General features: G+C 53.7%; 1 protein-coding gene across 2 annotated transcripts in view; it reads right to left on the bottom strand.

Moving 5' to 3' along the window:
* BRSK1 (BR serine/threonine kinase 1) overlaps window positions 1–16,773 on the bottom strand; it is a 30,156-nt gene that overhangs the window by 2,150 nt on the left and 11,233 nt on the right. For both annotated transcript variants that reach the window (XM_031007513.3, XM_031007514.3), the window contains 14 exons: window positions 16,367–16,483; window positions 16,253–16,286; window positions 16,103–16,171; window positions 8,769–8,915; window positions 8,259–8,290; window positions 7,560–7,730; window positions 7,019–7,116; window positions 6,601–6,760; window positions 6,317–6,377; window positions 5,507–5,876; window positions 5,056–5,104; window positions 4,839–4,962; window positions 3,979–4,177; window positions 1,719–1,808 (listed from right to left, as the gene is read on the bottom strand). In XM_031007513.3, coding sequence (XP_030863373.1) covers window positions 1,719–1,808; window positions 3,979–4,177; window positions 4,839–4,962; window positions 5,056–5,104; window positions 5,507–5,876; window positions 6,317–6,377; window positions 6,601–6,760; window positions 7,019–7,116; window positions 7,560–7,730; window positions 8,259–8,290; window positions 8,769–8,915; window positions 16,103–16,171; window positions 16,253–16,286; window positions 16,367–16,483 — 1,721 coding nt within the window. The remainder of the gene's footprint in view (window positions 1–1,718; window positions 1,809–3,978; window positions 4,178–4,838; window positions 4,963–5,055; window positions 5,105–5,506; window positions 5,877–6,316; window positions 6,378–6,600; window positions 6,761–7,018; window positions 7,117–7,559; window positions 7,731–8,258; window positions 8,291–8,768; window positions 8,916–16,102; window positions 16,172–16,252; window positions 16,287–16,366; window positions 16,484–16,773) is intronic.

Here is a 16,773-nt window from a genome sequence, read left to right as displayed (position 1 = left end):
AAGGTGAGGGACCACGAGTTGGGGGATTATCTTGGAGTATCTGTGCAGGTCCCACTGAGTCACCTTTTCCCAGCTAAGGTCAGTCAGAGGGATATATGGCGTCACTGGCTTTGAAGATGGAGGAACAGGCCTTAACCAGAGCGCCTAGGAACTGGAACACACAAGGAAACAGTCTCTGCCAGAGAGCCTCCAGGTGCAGCCCTCCAGGCACCCTGTTAGCCTGCGGAGACCGTGTGGGACTTCTGACCTCCCGGACTGTACGATCATCACTTGTGTTGTTTCAGCCACCAAGGCTGTGTCATTTGTTGACGGTGGCCATAGAAAACAAACACGGGGTGAAACCAGCTCCCCTAGTTGAGAACCACGGCTCCAGAGCAAAAGACCTGACCCTGGGACTCAGAGTTTCTGGTGACAAGGCCAAAGCTGCCCTGGCTCCTGGCCTCAACGCTGGGCCGTTTCCTTTCAACGGGGTCCAGGGGTCCAGGAAGGGGCATGGGTCCTGTGAGGCTGATGCTGCCTGACTCCCCTCAGAGCAGACGGCTGTCCACGTGCCCTGCAATGGGGCCCAGTACCCTGTTTCACTGCGGCCCCTGTGACCCCGTGTCTCAGGAATGAGGGCTGATTTCCAGGGCAGGCGCTCTCTTCCCTTGAGAATTCTGGCTACCTCTGGTTGCTTGGACGAGTGCCCCTTATGCTCTCTACTGAACACTGCATCCTCCCAAATTCATGTGCCGAAACCCATTGCCAAGGTGATGGTATTAGGAGGTTATGTCAGGAGGTGATGAGATCATGAGGGTGAGGCCTTCATGAATGGGATTAGTGTCCTTAGGAAAGAGGCCCCAGAGAGTTCCCTTGCCCCTTCTGCCATGTGAAGACACAGCACCAATGTGCTGTCTGTGACCCAGGAAGCAGCTCTCACCAGGCACCAACGCTGCTGGCAGCTTGATCTTGGACTTCCCAGCCTCCAGAATTCTCAGCAATAAATTTCTGTTATTTGTAAGTTGCCCAGTATATGGTATTTTCTTATAGTAGCCTGAACGAACTAAGACACCTTTGCAACAAACCCTCTGCTCTCCTGATTGCTAGAGAATTTGAGTCTTTGATGACCAGGACTGGGAGCCTGGGAAGGCCGGATTCCCCAGAGCAAGATCTTGCACATTCCCATGAACTCAGCTGAGAATTCTGGTTGCTAGGGACCATTAGGCCCTAGCCCCAGGGTGAGGTGACTTCTGAGACCTGCAAAGGTGGTGACCAATTTGTCCTGGGTTTAGACTCAAAGCCCTGCATCCCAGAAACACCCTTCAGTCCCAAGCAAACCAGGACGGTGGGTCACCGTCCTCCTGGACAGAGGTCCAGAACCTCTGTTGGCAGGATGTTCCCTGACCCCCCACACAGAGCCTCTCATCTTCTTAGGGACTCCTGGGAGCCAGTCCTCAGGTTGCTAGGGAGACCCTCCTCAGGCTCCAGCCTCTCGGGGAACCTGCTCACAACTCTGCAGATAAGACCTCAGCTACGACAATGGTGAAGGAGCCCACCAGCTGGGCGTCCTCTGCAAACCAAACCCCAGAGCACCTGCTCATGCTGGACCTCTGCCCGCCACCCACCGCCCCCGCCACCCACGGCCCCAGCCACCCACGCCCCCCGCCACCCACGCCCCCCCGCCACCCACGCCCCCCCACCACCCACAGCCCCCCCCTCCCCACGGCCCCACCACCCACCTGCCAGGGCCTGCACGGAGGGCTGGTCATGAGTACTCAGGAGCTGTGCCTGGATGGTCTCCACCACTCGCTTGAACCGACGGCTGGGACCTGGAGGGACAGGCGGGCAGAAAAACACTGACTGGGGGTCCAGGACCGGGAAGGCCGTCCCAGCCTGCAGAACCCAGTCCCTCCACCAAGCACACAACACCCCCCCTGCATCTCCATCTCCCCTGCTCCGCTGGGGCCACATCAATCCACGGTTTGCAAATGGGTCTGTGCTGCTATTTAAGGATCACGGTCAAACTCACATACCTTCAACTTCAAATAACAGGTGTTGGTTTCTATTCAAATGGATACTATTGCTTGCTGTTAGTTTCTAGCGGAGGCCATGAAGGACCAGAAATGTAAGAAAAATAAGTTGGAGCCAGGCACAGTGGCTCATGCCTGTAATCCCAACACTCTGGAAGGCCGATGTGGGCGGATCACTTGAGGTTGCTCAGGAGTTTGAGACCAGCCTGGCCAACATGGCGAAACCCTGTCTCTACTAAAAATACAAAAATTAGCTGGGCATGGTGACGCATGCCTGTAATCCCAGCTACTCGGGAGGCTAAGACAAGAGAATCTCTTGAACCCAGGAGGCAGAGGTTGCAGTGAGCCCAGATCACGCCATTGCACTCCAGCCTGGACGACAGAGCAAGACTCTGTCTCAAAAAAAAAACCAAACAAAAACAACAACAAAAAAAAGAAAAATAAATCGGAGAAAGTCTTTTCTTTTTCTTTTTTCTTTTGAGACAAGGTCTCATTCTGTCACTCAGGCTGGAGTGCAGTGGCGCGATCACGGCTCACTGCAGCCTCAACCTCCTGGAATCAGGTGATCCTCCCACGTCAGACTCTGGAGTAGCTGGGACTGCAGGTGCATGCCACCGTGCTGGGCTTTTTTTTTTTTTTTTTTTAAATTTTGTGTGTGTGTATATATATATAAATTTTTTTGTTTGTTTTGTAGAGATGAGGTCCATTATGTTGCCCAGGCTGGTCTCAAACTCCTGGGCTCAAGCAATCCTCCCACCTTGGCTTCCCAAAGTGCTGGGATTACAGGAGTCAGCCATCATGCCTGGCCTCAGAAAAAGTCTTAAAATTGAGAAAGGTCTGCATATTAGCCTTTTTTTTTTTTTTTTTCTTTTTGAGACAGAGTCTCGCTCTGTCGCTCAGGCTGGAGTTCAGTGGCACAATCTTGGCTCACTGCAACCTCTGCCTCCTGAGTTCAAGCGATTCTCCTGCCTCAGCCTCCTGAGTAGCTGGGATTACAGGAGCCCACCACCACGCCAGGCTTATTTTGGTATTTTTAGTAGAGACGGGTTTCACCATGTTGGCCAGGCTGGTCTTGAACTTCTGACCTGCTCGCCTCGGCCTCCCAAAGTGCTGGGATTACAGGCGTGAGCCACCGCGCCCAGCTTGCATGTTAGTCTTTAAGGGGGACAGAAAAATAAAGAGTCATAATTGGTTTTGGTGACAGAACACCCACAGTTCCACAGCCGTTTGGTTTAGAAATCCTTGGGGCAAGCCCCTCTCCCACCTGTGACATATTAATATTGGTGACAGAGATCGGCGATATCCCTCCCTATCCAAACGCTCACTATCAGGACGGAGGGACCAAACAGAAAGCAGAACTGGAAGCAAGGTGTTTTAGTGGTTTTCCTTTCTTGTGCCAAGTCTCGACTGGTCATGGCTGCCTGGAGTTAAAGTTCCTGAGGCTGCCACTGAGCTTAGCAGGAATAAGCACTGCCATCAATTGGTGATGTCTGCTCTGGGCAGACTGATATTAGACAGCAGTGTGCTGTGTCTTCACCCTTTGGCTCTACCATCTTAAAGTAATAGGAAGAGCTGGGCTCTCTCCTCTGAAGTTGGGAGGCCTGGGTTGGGCTGCAGCTCTGTGACAGTGTATTGTGTGACTCTGGCCAAGTCCATTGACCTCCCTATGACTCAGTTTTCTCCTCTGTAAAATGGGTGATTACTAACACCTCAGTAGGCTGCTTGGAAGCTTCAAGGAGATAATGCATTCATTATTTACACTGTAAGTGCCAGGGAAATGCTGATGAGAGTGGGGAAATAGAGGATGGGCTTGTCGGGGGGTCTGTGTGGGCAGGAGGCGCACAGAGAGTCGGCACCAGCTGAACACCATTTCCTCCTCCTGCTGCTGCACTCCTGGGCCCCTACACTATCTCAGCTGTCGTGAACGGTCCCAGCACTGGGCTGCAGGCAGCCTAGCCAAGAGACTCACCCGAGATGAGGGTGAAGGTGACGGAGTAGATGCCACCACCTCCGCTGCCGTCCCGTCGCGGGGAGGGCTCTGGACCCTCAGAGGAGCTGATGTCCACCTGGAAGCGGACGGGCTTTTGGAAGACGGAGGGGCCGCCACTGGCCTTGTACTCGGCCCTGAAGCTGGTCTGTGACAGCACACTGTGACTCAGGCTGGGGATCTGAGCGAGGTAGGAACACAGGAAGGGGTGAGCCCAGGGAACGGATACCCAGCCCCACGACCAGCTCTGGCCAAGGAACTACAAGTCCCATGAGCCACTGGAGGGAAAGAAGGACAGGAAATGCATTGGGAGGCCCCACTGCCTGCAAGGACTTGTAGCTTTCTCTATCCTATCAGCGAGTAAGGGAGGAATGGTTGGACATCCCCCTAACATCATGAGGACTCTGATAGCTAGGTGACAGCCTCAGACTCCAAGACCACATGAAACACTGCTTGCTCCCTTTACAAATGCTTCCCATAGCCATATCTGTCACAGAAACTCTAAGTCCCATCGGCCCCTAGGCATAAAACCACAGACCAGCAATGGGGCAGCCTTAACATTGCCTGGGAAGTTTCTTCGGCTAGTTTCAAACCTCGCAGTAGGGGAATGGGAACTCACCAATCCTTGAGGACATTGCAATTCAGGATCCTATCTCCCCAATTCCAGGCCTCTGGCCACGATAAATCTTTCCTGCCTACCGACTTCTAACTCTGGCCATAAAACTACAAATCCCATGAGCCCCAGAAGGAAGCCAGGCCTATGCTAAGGTAGTTAGCCCCAGGGCCTGCTGGGACTTGTAGTTCTGCAGGGGCCAGGCTCGATGGGGACCCAGGCCCCTCACCGACAGAAAGGCATGGACGATGTCTGCTTTGATGCTGCTGAGAGGTTTGTCCTTTAGCACGAGGAATATTTGTTCTTCTTTGTCCAGGGAGATGAAGTTCCCGAACCAGGAGCGCTTTGCCAGCCTGAGTGGGAGGGGGTGGTTGGAGGAGGGTTAGGAAGGCGCGGAGGGCATGAATCCTCTGCATCCCCACTCTTTCCTTCCCTGTGAGACTCACTCCGGGGAGGACTCTGGCGTCAAGCTGGACATCTCCTCAGCGGTAGGGACTGGTAGGGGGAAGGCAGAGAACGTGGTCAACACCTGTGCATCGTCCCAGTTGCCGGCACACAGGCCTGCACTCGCCGCCTCCCAGGGTTCCAGAGCCTTGGGTTGCAGCCTCAGCCAAGCCATCCCTCCTGGGCGGGGCTCACAAACCATGGGCCAATGGGAGGTAATCCAGAGCCCCAAAGGCGCGTGTCCTTCAATCGGGGTCCTCCTCCAGAGCTAGAGGCCCCACCTCTCTCCCCAACAGGTGCACCTCTGCTTCAAACCCCCTCTTCTCTAGAACGTGGGAATCCAGGCCCCCAGTCCCTTCCTCTCTAGACACGCCAGACGGACATCCCTGGGACCAGATTTTTAGCCCCTAGCCCTCTCCCCACATTAGGACTCGGCAGTTCATGCCCCTATACCCTGCATCTTGCGCCGGTGAAAGCGAGGGGAGCCCAGGAAGCTGTTGCGGATGGAGTTGAGACGACTCCTCCAGGCGGCTCCCCCGACGCCACCGCCGGGGCTGGGGGGTGGTGTTGTCCCCGGGGTCCCGGTGGGACTGGCCCGGGGCGTGTGCAGAGGCGAGTGCAAGGGGGTCCCGCCAGAGGAGCGCGGGGAGCCTGGGGGGCCGGGCAGGGGTGTGGAGCGGGCACTGGGGGGCGGGGGCTGCTCCCCGGCGCCCCCACCCCTGGGGCCCCGAGAAGGCAGCGTCTGCGTTTTGGAAGTCGGGGAGCCCCCGCCTCGAGCCTCATCTCCAGCCCCCGGCTCCGGTGAAAAGGAAAAGACCGGACTCTGCAGAGGACAGGAGACTGAGATGAGCGAGCGGACTACAACTCCCAGGAGGCTCTAGGAGCCCCACTCACACGCACACTCACGGACGCTGGCCCGGTGCATGCTGGAACTTGTACTCCAAGTATCCTCCTTCCCAGGCCCCAGTGCAAGGATAGCAAAGACTTTCTATCATGCTGTGGGCTGAAAACCCAGCCGGTGCAGAGACTAGTACACAGCAGGCACTCAACTAACTTTTGTAAAATCTCTTCAGGCATGCAATCCTAAGGAGGTAGAAATGGCCAATGGACCAAAATACTTTGGAGGCCTTGGGTCTTTGGCCCTCCAGGGACAAAGAAGCAAGTCTCAAGACTGCACAGGAATTGTAGTTTCTGCTACTCGATCTTTGCTCCATGTCTCCACCCCTTTCTCCTTCTTAAATCCCACTGGGGACCTGGCCTTACCCTTGGGCTGCTTAGAGGGCTGGAGGACAGACCCGTGGAGGCTCCACTGACGCTACGGGATCTGTTTCCAGGATAGATTAAAAAAAAAAAAATCAGATGGGAGGGTTTCAAAAACCACAGATGTTCCCTCACTTCTACAGTCCTTCCAGGTGAGGAAATGAGGCCCAGAGAGGGGAGGTGAATTGTCCCAAGGACACAGCACATTTGAGGTAGAGCTGGGGTTAGAATCTTGAACTCCTAGACCCAGGGATTGTGGATCCTCCTGGAGGGACAGGGGCTCCCACCTCTGGCTGTGCTGGGCCATCTCCAAGGCCCGTCGGGTGGGTACAGGGGAGCCACCACCCCCGGCATCGGTGATGCTCAGGACTTCCATGGACTTCCGCTCTGGTCGCCGCTTCCCGTGACGGCTCAGCATGGGGGAATCCACACGCTTCCGGGGGGGGTCTGAGGGACAACAGTTTCAACCCAATCAAGAGATGGTTTCGCCCAGCTGTGTACAACTGCCTCAGAAACTGCACACATGGGGAAACAGGCCTAGAGTGGAGAGGGGTTTTGATAAATGTCAAAGAGCAAGTCAAGCAGTCTAAAGCTGGAAGCTCAGAGCCTGCAGCCCCTTCTTTCCTTGGGAATCTGGGGTCCCCATGGCCAGCCTCTTCCCATCTCGAGACCCAGGTGTCTGGTCCCCTAGCCCTGCCTTCTCACCAACATCATTCCGGGGAGGCAGGTCCTGGTCCTCACAGCTGGGATACCGCTCCTTCCGATCCAAAAGCAGATAATATATCATCTTTTCTTGGTTCTCCCTAAGGCAGCGGGTGGGAAAGGTGGAAAGAGGTAGCAGAGGGCTGAGGTCCAACATCAATGCTCAGAGGAGGTCTCCTCCGCTCCCTGTATTTCCGCCCATGGTTCCATTTTTTCTAGGTATCAGTATGGTCAGTTTCTCTGGTTTAGGGTACATCTCAGCTGTGTTTCACTCAATTATAATAACACTGTAACACCTAACATCCAGGCAAGAACCATTTGTAAGTACTATGTATATGTAAGTACTATGTCGCAGCATCTATGAATACTTTCTCAGCATGTTTCTGGGCCGTTTTCTCCACTGGTTCCATCACTCCCAGGCGGGAGCTTCAAAGCATGCCCTATGAGAGGCCAAGGTGCCTCGCCCAGCGCTCTGCATGTGCGCAGGGAGCTGCTGCAGCTCGCCCCACGTGGGTACACGGGTGCAGGGGTCTTGGGGTCTTACTCCTCACTGCGCAGCTCGCGATGCAGCCTCTCGCGGTCCCTGAAGCAGCCCAGTGATGCCATGCTCTCTAGGACGTCGGGGTCCAGCTCTCCGTTGGACGGCAGGCTCCGCATGGCTACCCGGCGGCCAGGGGCTGGCTCCAGACACGGGTCTGGCTCGTGTTTCCCGCCTCTGGGGACGTGGAGAAACATTATTGGGAACCGGGCTTCTGAGATTCAGCATTCTTCATTCTAGACTCAAGGATCCCGGACCCCGAAATCCGAGTCCAGGCCCCGGCCCCTTCTCTCTCATACCCAGGAATCCAGACGCCCCAGACCTCGCCCCCCATCTCAAACCCAGGAGTCCAGACCTCCAGCCCCTTTTCCCTCCGACCGAGGGGTCCAGGCCCCCGGCCCCTCCTTCTTCAGACCCAGAAGTCCAGGCCCCCAGCCCCTCCTCCCTCGGATCCAGGAGTCCAGGCCCCCAGTCCCTTTTTCCCTCAAACCTGGGAGTCCTGGACTCCTAGCTTAGCCCCTCCTGCCTCTGACCCCTAGACTCCTTCTCTAGCTGTGTCCTCTTCCCCCAGGACCCATAAGTCCGAGTCCCTAGCCCGGTGCCTCTCAGGAACCCTGGCATCCCACCCCTCCCAGCCGCTTCTACTGCTTTGGCCCCTCCCCTACTTCCGCCAGGGACCCAAGAGTCCAGTTACCCCATACTCACAGGTACCAAGGATGTTTCTGAATTTGCTCCAGCTGTGAGGGTGGTGAGTCGTAGAGAAGCAGAAGTGAGGTCGTACGCACATGTAGGCGCGCAATGAAAGACTGGGGTGGTTTTGGGGTCCCTGATCATCTCCCCGCCCACCCCACCGGGGGCAGGATGACATATTGCATCGCCCTCTAGTGGCGACTGAGTGCATCGCCCCGCGCACGCGCCGTCTCCGTGTACCCCGGACCGGCCGCATTACTTTGCCGCATGCGCAGTGGCATCCTGTTCGTCTCCTTACTCCTGCGCCCTCCCGCTGCCTGGAGCTCCCCGCCCCAATCTTGCGTAGCCCCCTCCCCAGTTTGGAGCGGCAGCTGTGCTGCACCTTGGGCTGCGGCTCAGCTGGCGATCCCAGTCACCCTGGGGACTGACGAGCAGGTTCTGGAAACCCATCCCCATGACTTTTCTAGGGGGTTCTGTCTTCATCGGCCACTGTTCCCCACTCCGCCGGTCCCCCCCACAACTCACACTGAGCCTTTTTTCGGGCTCCACTTCGATCATTCCCCTCAGGAGGCTCTGGCAGTCTGGAGGAATGAAGTGGGGCATGTGGAAGACGCCCCGTTTCACCTTCTCCAGCAGCTGGCGGAGGTTGTCGTCATCAAAGGGCAGAGCCCCCTGGGCAAGAGATAACCAGGACCCCTCATTAGCACATTTCACCCTCACCACAAGCACTGGAGGTGGGGAACTACGGTGATCTCCACCTTACGGGCTGGGAAACTGAGGCACAGAGAGGCTCAGCAATTTGCCCAAGGCCCCTAGCTCGTCCGTGGCACAGCAGGCACTTGGCAAGCAGCAGCTTGGAGCCCCGCTTACGAAGCTAGAATTGCAGCGTGGAGGCTGTTCCTTTTAGACAGCTTTCCCCCCACAGCAGTTTCGAAACGGTTCTCTCATTCACTCATTCAACAAAAGGTGAGCATCCGTTACGGGTCAGGGATCCAGCAGTGAACAAAACAGGCCTCTGCCCTTGCACAGCTCCAAACAAATAGCTATACAATGACGAGCGACTGAGTGAGGCTTCTCCCAGGAGGTGCAATGGGAGCAGAGACCTGAATGAGGCTGAGCCCTAAATCAATGACTGGTGTCCTTATAAGAGGAGAGGAGGACGCAGACACAGAGAACAGTCATGTGATGATGGAGGCAGAGATGGGAGTGATACAGCTGCAACTGAAGGAACGCCAAGGACACCAGAAGCTAGAAGAGGCAAGGAAGGATCCTTCCCTAGAGCCTCCAGAGGAAGCAGGGCTCTGCTGACACCTTTTCTTTTCTTTCTTTCTTTTTTGAGATGGAGTTTCGCTCTTGTCGCCCAGGCTGATGTGCAATGAGGTGTTCTTGGCTGACTGCAACCTCTGCCTCTCCCAGGGTCAAGCGATCCTCCTGCCTCAACCTCCCGAGTAGCTGGGATTACAGGCATATGCCACTACGCCCGGCTAATTTTTGTATTTTTAATAGAGACGGGGTTTCACCATGTTGGCCAGGCTGGTCTCGAATGCCCAACCTCAAGTGATCCACCTGCCTCAGCCTCCCAAAGTGCTGGGATTACAGGCGTGAGCCACCACACCCAGCCTAATTTTTGTATTTTTAGCAGAGATGGGGTTTCACCACGTTGGCCAGGCTGGTCTTGAACTCCTGACCTCAGGTGATCTGCCTGCCTCAGCCTCCCAAAGTGCTGGGATTACAGGTGTGAGCCACTGCACCTGGTCCCCTGCCTTGCTTTGAATCCTTGCTCTGGGGCTTATACCTGCATGACCTCAGGCAAGTCACTGCTCTGAAAATGGTGATGGGTGGTCACAGCACCCACCTCACGGACTGCATCAGAATGAACTGACCTAGTACATGACAGTGCCGGGCCCACAGTCAGGCCTGTTATGCGCTGGCTGCCGTGACGCACTGACCATAGACCCCACCACATCCTGTATTCTGACGTAGCCACCAGCCATGAAGCAGGGGACAAAATCACATCCCTGCCCTCCTGGAGTTGGCCTGGGACACTGCCTGACACACACTCGACACTCAAGTCATCAGCAAAGGTGGTAGAATGAGCAGAGAAGTTGCATTCCAGAGGGGACAGGAAACAAACAAGCGAACATATCATATGGGACGGGAGGGAATGCTTCCAATCACCAGGGCAAGGGTTGGAGGGGAGCCAAGGTGACCCCCCATGGACAAAGACTCATGGGAGGTGATGGTGTGAGCCTTTGAGGGCTTTTCTGGGTGTTGCAAGCTCCCAGTTGCCCCTCGTATCTGAGGCCTGTGGACGGAGAATGGGGAGATACAGAGAAGGCACCTCTGAATGCCGATCTTAGGGTACAGAAGCCTGGGTTTGACTTCTGGTTGCCTGATGCTCAAGCACAGAGCCTCAGTTTCCTCTCCTCTGTGAAACGGACATAATGATCCTGCCAGGAAGGGTACGGTATGGATTAAATATTATAACAACAGGCTGGGCACGGTGGCTGACACCTGTAATCCTAGCACTTTGGGAGGCCAAGGGGCGAGGATCACTTGAGTTCAGTAGTTTGACACCAGCCTGGCCAACGTGGTGAAACCCCATCTCTACTAAAAATACAAAATTTAGCCGGGCAAAGTGGCGGGCGCCTGTAATCCCAGCTACTCGGGTGGCTGAGGCAGGAGAATTACTTGAACCCAGGAGGCGGAGGCTGCAGTGAGCCGAGATCACACCACTGCACTCCAGCCTAGGTGACAGAGAAAGTCTCCATCTCAAAAATAAAACAAACCAAAAAAAAAAGCCAAAACAAATTATAACAACAATACAGTTGATTCTTGTTATTCTCGAGAGTTCTGTTCTATAAAGTCACTGCAAACTCTCAACTAGTGAACGAGTCACGGCTACTGGAGGAACTATAGTTAGTAAGGTTCCTTTGACCCTCTCGTCACATTTTTGTCAACCAGTCATTACATAACCTTGTTTGTATGTGTTTCTGTTTAAAGACACTTTTCTTTTTTTATTGAGACGGAGTCTAGCACTGTAGCCCGGAGTGCAGTGGCACGACCTCGGCTCACTGCAACCTCCACCTCCCGGGTTCAAGCGATTCTCCTGCCTCAGCCTCCTGAGTAGCTGGGATTACAGGCGCCTGCCACCACGCCGGGCTAATTTTTGTATTTTTAGTAAAGACGGAGTTTCACTGTGTTGGCCAGGCTGGTCTCGAACTCCTGACTTCGTGATCTGCCCGCCTCAGCCTCCTAAAGTGTTGGGATTACAGGCGTGAGCCACCGCACCCAGCCTAAAGACACCTTTCATATGCACTGTGTCATTGACGCGGAACTCACGGCCAGCAGCACTACAAGTCATTCCTGAACAAAGCACACCCATCAGAGGGGCTTTCTCCAGAAGGGACATCACAGCCTCCCGCGCTTAGGAACACCAGACGGCACTTCAGAAGCACTTGGCTTCATGGCCATTTTAAACAACGAAATTGCCACCAACAACACAAAAATGCGAAAAACACAAAATAGGTGACACAAAATAGGTGGTGAAAGGGGGATTGTTTACAGGATGAGAGCTGAAACAGGGTCACTTTGTTTGACCTCAGCCGGGAACCTGCACCTTGGGTGGGCGGCTCAGGTTTCCCCTGCTCTGGGCATGTCTGCCAATGACTGTGAAAGCACCTCCAGGACTATTTTGGGTTAGAGATACATTTTGACAGACAGGCAAATTTGCAAATATGGAATCTGCAAATGATGAGGAACTATTGGAACAAGAATAAACTACTAGGCCAGGTGCGGTGGCTCATGCCTGTAATCCCAGCACTTTGGAAGGCTGAGGTGGGCAGATCACTTGAGGTCAGGAGTTCAAGACCAGCCTGGCCAACATGGTGAAACCCCATCTCTACTAAAAATACAAAAATTAGCCAGAAATAACTTGAACCCAGGAGGTGGAGGTTGCCGCGAACAAGATCAAGCCATTGCACTCCAGCCTGGGCTACAGAGCAAGACTAAGACTTCATCTCAAAAAAAAAAAAAAAAAGAAGAAGAAACAACAAAAAAGAATAAACTACTAATAATAATCATCAAGCATTGTGCCAGGGGCTTCACGTGCAGCATTTAATTTAAACCCTCACAGTGGGCTGGGGGCAGTGGCTCACACCTGTAATCCCAGCACTCTGGGAAGCTGAGGCGGGTGGATCACCTGAGGTCAGGAGTTCGAGACCAGCCTGGCCAACATGGAGAAACCCCATCTCTACTAAAAATACAAAAAAATTAGCCAGGCGTGGTGGCAGGTGCCTGTAATCCCAGCTACTCGGGAGGCTGAGGCAGGAGAATCTTGAACCTGGGAGGCGGAGGTTTCAGTGAGCCAAGATCGCACCATTGCACTCCAGCCTGGGCGACAAGAGCGAAACTCCGTCTCAAAATGAAAAAATAAATAAATAAAATAAAAATGAAAATAAAACCCTTACCATGATAGGTATGATGTGTATTCCCATGGTGCAGATGAGGACACTGAGGGAAGGTGACTGGCTAGCTCAGGGAAAGGGAGCAGTGATTGGAACTCGGCTGGATGGGCTCCAGAACCAGGCTTTTAGCCACCAAGTGAAGAAGGGCTGAGTTCTGAACATTCTTAGCTGGTCTCCAGAGCACCTCGGCTGCTCTCCCCATGGAGTGGTGAGCCCCAGGAAGGCAGCTTGGAGCTGGCCTCATTGCCCTTAGTATCTGTTATGTAGCCTGGTGGTTAAGAGACCAAGGACTGACCCCAGGCCTGCGGCTTATCAGCTGCCTGCCCGTGGGCCAGTCACTTCCCCTCTCTGGGACTGCTGAGGGAATTGTGTGAAATAACATGATCGGAACAGTGCCTGACATTAAAAAAACTGCTTATGGCTGGGCGCGGTGGCTCGCACCTGTAATCCCAGCACTCTGGGAGGAAGAGGCGGGCAGAGGTCGAGTTCGAGACCAGCCTGGCCAAAATGGTGAAACCCCATGTCTACTAAAAATACAAAAATTAGCCAGGCGTGGTGGCACATGCCTGTAGTCCCTGCTACTTGGGAGGCTGAGGCAGGAGAATCGCTTGAATCCAGGAGGTGGAGGTTGCAGTGAGCCGAGATGGCGCCACTACACTCCATCATGTGTGACAGAGCAAGAATCCGTCTCAAAAACAAACAAACAAACAAACAAAAAAACTTATGTATTCTTTTTCTTTTCTACTTATTATTTATTTATTTATTTATTTTTGAGACGAAGTGTCACTCTGTCATCCAGGCTGGAGTTCGGTGGCATGATCATGGCTCACTACAGCCTTGACCTCCAGGGCTCAAGCAATCTTCCCACCTCAGCCTCCTGAGTAACTGGGACTACAGGCACGTGCCACCATGCCTGGCTAATTTTTGTTTTCTTTTTTTTTGAGACGGAGACTCGCTCTGTCACCCAGGCTGGAGTGCAGTGGCATGATCTCGGCTCACTGCAAGCTCCGCCTCCTGGGTTCACACCATTCTCCTGCTTCAGCCTCCCGAGTAGCTGGGACTACAGGCGCCCGCCACCACGCCCGGCTAATTTTTTTGTATTTTTAGTAGAGACGGGGTTTCACCACGTTAGCCAGGATGGTCTCGATCCCCTGACCTTGTGATCCGCCCACCTCGGCCTCCCAAAGTGCTGTGATTACAGGTGTGGGCCACCGCGCCCGGCCATGCCTGGCTAATTTCTTAACTTTCTTTTGAGATGGGGTCTTGCTTGCTATGTTGCCCAGGCTGGTCTTGAACTCCTGGGCTCAAGCAATCCTCCCACCTTGGCCTCCCAAAGTGCTGGGATTACTGGCGTGAGTCATTGAGCCCGGACAACTGCTGATTTATTCTCACTACAGGTGTTCACTGGGGACTTACGTGTGTCAACTTTAGGTTTGCAAAGGCAAGCCAGCAAAATGAAATAAAACACACAGAGACAAATGCCCCAGACATCGGCCCTGACCTCAGGGAGTTGATGATACAGAAAGGAAGGGAGATGCCACTCAACGAATTAGGCAACAAAATGCACAGCGACAACTCTGATCGTTGCCAGGAAGAAGGGAGCCTACCACAGGGGGGTCTGACCTTACAGGAGTGGGGAGGAAGAGCGGGGGCAGGGGAAGCTTCCTGGAAATGTGACAACTGAGCAGAGAGCTTGAAGAAGTCTAGATATGAACTAGGTGAGCAACAAGGCTAATAGGTAGCAGAGTGTCCCAGGCAGAAAGGCCCTGTGGTAGGAGCAGGGCTGATAGCCTACGATCTGGCTATATATATATTTTTTTAGATAGGGTCTCACTCTGTCGCCCAGGCTGGAGTGCAGTGACGCGATCTCAACTCATTGCAAACTCCACCTCCTGGGTTCAAGCGATTCTCCTGCCTCAGCCTCCTGAGTAGCTGGGACTACAGGCATGCGCCACCAAGCCCGGCTAGTTTTTGTATTTCTAGTAGAGATGGGGTTTCACCGTGTTGGCCAGGCTGGTCTCAAACATCTGGCCCCAGGTGATCTGCCTCCGCTCGGCCTCCTGAAGTGCTGGGATTACAGGTGTGAGCCTCCGCGCCCAGCCTGGTTATACTTGTTATTACAGTATCACAATGCCCTAGAATCAGCTGGTAAACAGTCATTGCATCAAGCCCTCCAGGTGCTCCTGGATGACTTGTTCCTTTCTGGGGTTCTTCCTGGAGACTATCCCATAGTTCTTTTATCTTTTTAACCCACAGTTCTGTGAATGAAAAGGTTAGCTCCGCACAGAGTGGGGGAACTCCAGGATCTTGGTCTGTTGGTTAATGTAGTATCTTTCCCATTACCAGTGAAATATTCGAGAGATGAGCTGGGTTCGGTGGCCTCACGCATGTAATCCCAACACTTTGGGAGACTGAGGTGGGCAGATCACTTGAGCCCAGGAGTTTGAGACCGACCAGGGAAACAAGGCGAAACCCTGTCTCTGTGAAAAATACAAAAATTAGCTGGGCGTGTTGGCAAGAGCCTATAATCCCAGCTGCTCGGGAGGCTGAGGTGGGAGGACTGCTTGAGCCTGGGAGATTGAGACTGCAGTGAGCTGTGATGGTGCCACTGCACTCCAGCCTGGGCGACAGAGAGAGATCCTGTCTCAAAAAAATAAAATAAAATAAAAATAAAATAAATTCAGCTGCCGGGCACGGTGGCTCATACTTGTAATCCCAGCATTCTGGGAGGCCGAGGAGGGTGGATCACTTGAGGCCAGGAGTTCAAAACCAACCTGGCCAACATGGTGAAACCCCGTCTCTACTAAAGATACAAAAATTAGCCAAGCGTGGTGGCAGGTACCTGTAGTCCCAGCTAATCGGGAAGCTGAGGCAGGAGAATAGCTTGAACCCGGGAGGCGTAGGTTGCAGTGAGCCAAGACTGCACCACTGCACTCCAGCCTGGGCAACAGAGCAAGACTCTGTCTCAAAATACATAAATAAATAGGCCGGGTTCAGTGGCTCACACCTGTAATCCCAGCACTTTGGGAGGCAGAGGCGGGTGGATCACCTGAGGTCAGGAGTTGGAGACCAGCCTGGCCAATATGGCGAAACCCTGTCTCTACTAAAAATTCAAAAATTATCTGGAAGTGGTGGTGGGCGCCTGCAATCCCAGCTACTTGGGAGGCTGAGGCAGGAGAATTGCTTGAAGCTGGGAGGCAGAGGTTGCAGTGAGCTGACATCATGCCACTGCACTCCAGCCTAGGTGACAGGGCAAGACTCTGTCTCAAAATAAATAAATAAATAAAATTCATAAATAAATTCAGGAGATGACCTGAGGATGGAAGCTACTGTCCTATGCTCCCACCAGGTGGGATTGATCTAGAAATGACAGGAGAGGTGAGGGCGCCTTACCACGAGCAGGGCGAAGAGGATGACTCCACAGCTCCACATGTCTGCCCGGCGGCCATCATATTTTTCCCCCTGGAAGGGAAAGCCAGTTGTGACTTCATCGCTCCTCACTGCTGCCTCCACCCCTCTCCCCTCTATCTGCCCCTCACTCACCTTAATTACCTCTGGACACGCATAATGGGGGGACCTGAGGGAGAGAGCTGATGTGAGCCTCCAGCCAGCTTCTAAACCCCTGCCCAGGGTCTCGGGAGCCCAGTACCCACTCACCCGCAGCTGGTCTCCAGGAGGCTGTCCCCCACCTGCAGGGACGCCATGCCGAAGTCTGCAATGCGGATGTTGTTTTTCTCATCCAAAAGCAGGTTCTCGGGCTTTAGGTCTCTGTGGCTGAGACAGCCAGGTGGGACTCAGGCCTCTTCCTTCCTCCCAGGAGGCCCAGGCCCCACTGACTGGCTCTCACAGTGGAACACTTCTGCATACTTTTTGGATTTTTAGGAGATGAGAGACCATTTATTATCATTCATTAATTTTGGTCTTTTTAAAAATTTTTAATTTTTTATAGTATGTATGTATGTATTTTTTATTATTATTATTATTTTTGGGATGGAATCTCGCTCTGTCTCCCAGGCTGGAGTGCAGTGGCATGATCTCGGCTCACTGCAACCTCTGTCTCCTGG

This window comes from Gorilla gorilla, chromosome 20, assembly GCF_029281585.2.
Source record: "Gorilla gorilla gorilla isolate KB3781 chromosome 20, NHGRI_mGorGor1-v2.1_pri, whole genome shotgun sequence".
NCBI lineage: Eukaryota > Metazoa > Chordata > Mammalia > Primates > Hominidae > Gorilla > Gorilla gorilla.
Note: the sequence above shows the minus strand (reverse complement) of the source record. Positions and strands in the feature narration are given on the sequence as shown.